At 35.6% G+C, this 4,444-nt stretch overlaps 1 protein-coding gene across 2 annotated transcripts in view; it reads right to left on the reverse strand.

Moving 5' to 3' along the window:
- Nucleotides 1-863: 863 nt before the first annotated feature.
- The window catches only part of HAT1 (histone acetyltransferase 1), a 70,574-nt gene continuing 66,993 nt past the window's right edge, over nucleotides 864-4,444 (reverse strand). Inside the window, exons 10-11 of one of the 2 annotated variants that reach the window (XM_017862357.1) lie at nucleotides 4,043-4,159; nucleotides 864-1,362 (exon numbers count right to left, since the gene is read on the reverse strand). In XM_017862357.1, coding sequence (XP_017717846.1) covers nucleotides 1,195-1,362; nucleotides 4,043-4,159 — 285 coding nt within the window. In that variant the 3' untranslated portion in view covers nucleotides 864-1,194. The remainder of the gene's footprint in view (nucleotides 1,363-4,042; nucleotides 4,160-4,444) is intronic. The other variant, XM_017862358.1, reaches the window with a different exon arrangement.

The following is a 4,444-nucleotide window of genomic DNA, read 5'->3' on the forward strand; positions in this document are numbered from 1 at the left end:
AGCCCAACGCCACTGATCATTAGAGAAATGTAAATTAAAACCACAATGAGATACCATCTTACACCAGTCAGAATGGCTGTTATTAAAGTCAAAAAATAACAGATGCCGGCAAGGTAGTGGAAAAAAGGGAACACTATATTATAAACTGTTGGTGGGAGTATAAATTAGTCCAACCACTGTGGAAAGCAGTGTGGCAATTCCTCAAAGAGCTAAAAACAGAACTACCATTTGACCCAGCAATCCCATTACTAGGTATATACTCAGAGGAATATCAATCATTCTACCATAAAGACACATGCATGCAAACATTCACTGCAGCACTATTCACAATAGCAAAGACATGGAATCAACCTAAATGTCCATCAGTGACAGACTGGATAAAGAAAATGTGGTATATACACACCACAGAATACTATGCAGTCATAAAAAAGAACAGGATCATGTATTTTACCAGGACATGGATGGAGCTGGAAGCCATTATCCTTAGCAAACTAACACAGGCACAGAAAACCAAATACTGTATGTTCTTACTTAACAAGTGGGAGTAAATGATGAGAACACATGGACACAAAGAAGGGAACAACAGACACTGGGGCCTACTTGAAGGTGGAGGTTGGGAGAAGAGCAGAAAAATTAACTATTGGATACTAGGCTTAGTACCTGGGTGTTGAAATAAGCTGTACAAGAAACCCCCGGGACACTAGTTTACCTATGTAACAAACCTCCACATGTACCCCTGAACCTGAAAGTTAAAAAAGAAAGAAAAATCATATTGAAAAAAATAAAATTACCAGGATAACCTTAAAGAAATATTTTAAAGGTGTCAGATGTAAAATCTTAGAAGCAAAGTGTGGAAGGAATGGTAAGTATTTAAGAATGAGGTTTATTGTAACTATTTAAGAATCATATCACACATTAACATATCACAACTAAGCATTTATTATACTGTTTAAGAAGGGAAGCAATTGCAGTAGTATTTCAGAAGCTATATCTTTTTTTAAATGCAATATATGCTCATAAACTCTAAACAGTATTTTAAAATATACAATCTCTGCAAAAGAAAATATTCAACTAAAGATAGATAACTTTTAGTATAAGCAAAATGTCGCAAGATTTTAAAATTAAAGTCATCAGATTTTTCACAGCACATTGTACAGAAAATTTGCAAGCTTCCTGTACGGAACAGTATAATCTTTACTCTTGAGCGAGTCGCTCAATAACACGCCGGTAATCTTCCACTAGTTCCTGAAAACTCTCTTCCAGCTGTTCATGTTGCATGCTTATTTCTATTTGGTTCATCTGGTTTGTCAGTTCTTCTGGTCTGAGACATTTTCTCATCTTAGCAAGATCTCTCTGCTTTTTCTAAGTGACAAACAATTATTTGTTAGATTAAGAAAGCAAATATATTTCCTTATAGTCTTACAATTTTAAGTCTCCAATGTTAAAACTAAGAATAGTATGAATATGCCCAAACTTGTCCCTGTTTTTTTTTTTTTTTTTTTTTTTTTTTTTTTTTTTAAAGGAAGCTTAAACATAATGTTAACCATGAATTGCAAACCCTCTAAAAAGAGTTAACAAGAAGACCTGGTATTTGTGTCCAATGATGGTAAATATAGACATGTGACTAGCAGCCCCTCCAAAACTTTAAAGAACTCTGGGCAATATAAACACTCAAATATTTGTTTAATAAATAGAAGACATTAGCTAAAGAAAGACAACTGAGATTAAGTGCTATTATTCTTCATTTTACTATTCAATCATTAATTAATTACATTTTAAATTCCACCCAGTGAAGTACTTATGGGCCACATGCTAATTTTAACATTAACTGTTAGAAATGTTTCAGAAAGACAAATGGGAAACTGTTATACTTTAAAAATATATTAATGAGAATTTGAGTCTTCATTAAGTTCCAGACATACATTATCATACTAAACCCTCCCTGTTTAACTGATACCGCTATGCTGAGGAGTTTGCAACAGGTAGCTGGTAACAACTTTTATGCAGGACACTGTGTCAAAACAATACTGTGTCAGAGATGTTTAGGATGGGACTGGAGGACTGGGCAACTACTGCAGTAGTTGAAGCCAGAGTTGATGAAAGCCTAGATCAAATCAGCAGCAGCAGAGACGGAGAGGACAGGGCAGATTAGGGGAGAAAATAGTGGGTGATATGAGGAAGGAAGGATGAAGAATAACTCCAAGATTCCTGGTTGGGTGGCATTATGCAAAAAAAATATGAAGCTTTGATGTTTTGGATATACTGTTCTAGAACTCCTGGGCCCCAGCGATCCACCCACCTTGGCCTCCCAAAGTGCTGCGATTACAGCCGTAAGACACCGCACCCAGCCCAGTTCTGGCCTTTTAGACAGGTGAACTGGCTGGACAGGTAAAGGTACTTAATAATAATATAAAAAAGAATGATCATTCTTTAAGAGTAGAATGTACTTGTACTTACGAACTACAGAGATTCCCATTATTTGGCATTAGCTGTGTGACTACTACTTGTACTCAATTTCTATCTTTCAATTGTTATATTTTATATAAAATGTCACATTAATATCTAAAATATATAATTCAATAAATTATTTTACTTTAGTAAAATCTTAATACTCTTAAATGTTGCCATCTATTTATACTGTTCTCTGTGCCCAAATTTCATCATTAAGACATTTTCTAGCTAACAAATATTACTTAAAGATCAAAACCTTTGGAAAGTACCATTTCTACCCATTTTCTGATGTTTCTGAATTGATAACATCAAATAATAAAATGCTACTTTGGATAATTTTTGAGGAGACCATTATAATTTATTACAACCTGCTATATGCAGATGATGGTCTGTAAAATAGAAAAACCATTAAATTGCGAATGAAATGACACTATGAGGAACTATTCATACATCTATGTATGAATTCAAGATAAAATGATTTACTCATAGGCAAATAATAATTACTTTTATATTCAGAATGTGATACAGTTGAACAGAATTACAATGACAAGTTAGGAAATATAGTTGCACTGCAAAGTAAAAAGATGCTATGAAGGAAGGAAAAGTTGGGATTCAGCAAGTAGTGTCAGCCAGTGAACCATCAGCATTCAAGACTGGCTCTATAAAGCAGAATCCATGGCAAATAAAATTTAAATTTTCTTTAAATTTACAAAGGAAAACCAAAACTACGTGTACCTGATATCGTTAATTTACTTTCTCAAATTGTAATGCAGATTCAACTTGCTCATTTATGTTACCAGCTGTTGTGATGTATAACCCTATAGGTATGGTATATATAAATGTAGCAACAACATTTCATCATTGAGCAAATGTACTCAATAATTATCTGTTGAATAAGTTAAATATTCTGCCAATCAGCTCACTACTCAGCTGCAACTAGATGACAAATTTTCTTCTTTTTTGAGATGGAGTTTTGCTCGTCACCCAAACTGGAATACAGTGGCGCAATTTTGGCTCACTGCAACCTCTGCCTCCCAGGTTCAAGCAATTCTCCTGCCTCAGCCTCCCGAGTAGCTGGGATTACAGGCACCTGCCACCATGCCTGGCTAATTTTGTATTTTATTTTGTTTTTTTGAGACGGAGTCTCGCTTTGTCGCCCAGGCTGGAGTGCAGTGGCCGGATCTCAGCTCACTGCAAGCTCTGCCTCCCGGGTTTACGCCATTCTCCCGCCTCAGCCTCCCGAGTAGCTGGGACTACAGGCGCCCGCCACCTCGCCCGGCTAGTTTTTTGTATTTTTTTAGTAGAGACAGTAGAGACGGGGTTTCACCATGTTGGCCAGGCTGGTCTTGAACTCCTCACCTCAGGTGATCCACCTGCCTTGGCCTCCCAAAGTGCTGGGATCACAGGTGTGGGCCACCATGCCTGGCCATGAAGTGAGAATTTTTATAAATAACTGGAAGAATATTTCTACTTTTGTAAAAGTTAATTTTACAAAATGACTTGGACTCTCTCATACATTGGCATTTGGTAGCTTTTCTTCTGTTTTAAACAGTGAAAAGAATACAGTGTTTAAGATTCTTGAAAGTCCTACCTTATATGGGCTAATGAGTCTTCTTTTAATATCCAGTCTATAGCTTCTGTATTGTTCGGCATCACTCATGTCAGTTACCAGTAGTCGAAGAATTTCATAAACCCTTCTAGCATGTTGCTAGAATGAAACAAAAGAAAATGTGAACATTTTCAAAGTAAAAATAATGACACAGGATATATTTTCAAAGTAAAAAAATATGCATTTTTTTTACAAAGTAAAAAAATATGCATTTTTTTTACAAAGTAAAAAAATATACACATACACAGGATACATTTTCAAAGTAAAAAAAAGAACACAAGATATATTTAATATCTGCCATGAGCAAGGAATTGTGCTAGATACCACAGGAAAGGCAATAAAAGTAGTTGCCCTCAAGCAGTCTAGTGGGTAACACAAATGATT

The sequence above is a fragment of the Rhinopithecus bieti genome, unplaced genomic scaffold (genome assembly GCF_001698545.2).
Source record: "Rhinopithecus bieti isolate Rb0 unplaced genomic scaffold, ASM169854v2 scaffold_63316, whole genome shotgun sequence".
NCBI classification, from domain to species: domain Eukaryota; kingdom Metazoa; phylum Chordata; class Mammalia; order Primates; family Cercopithecidae; genus Rhinopithecus; species Rhinopithecus bieti.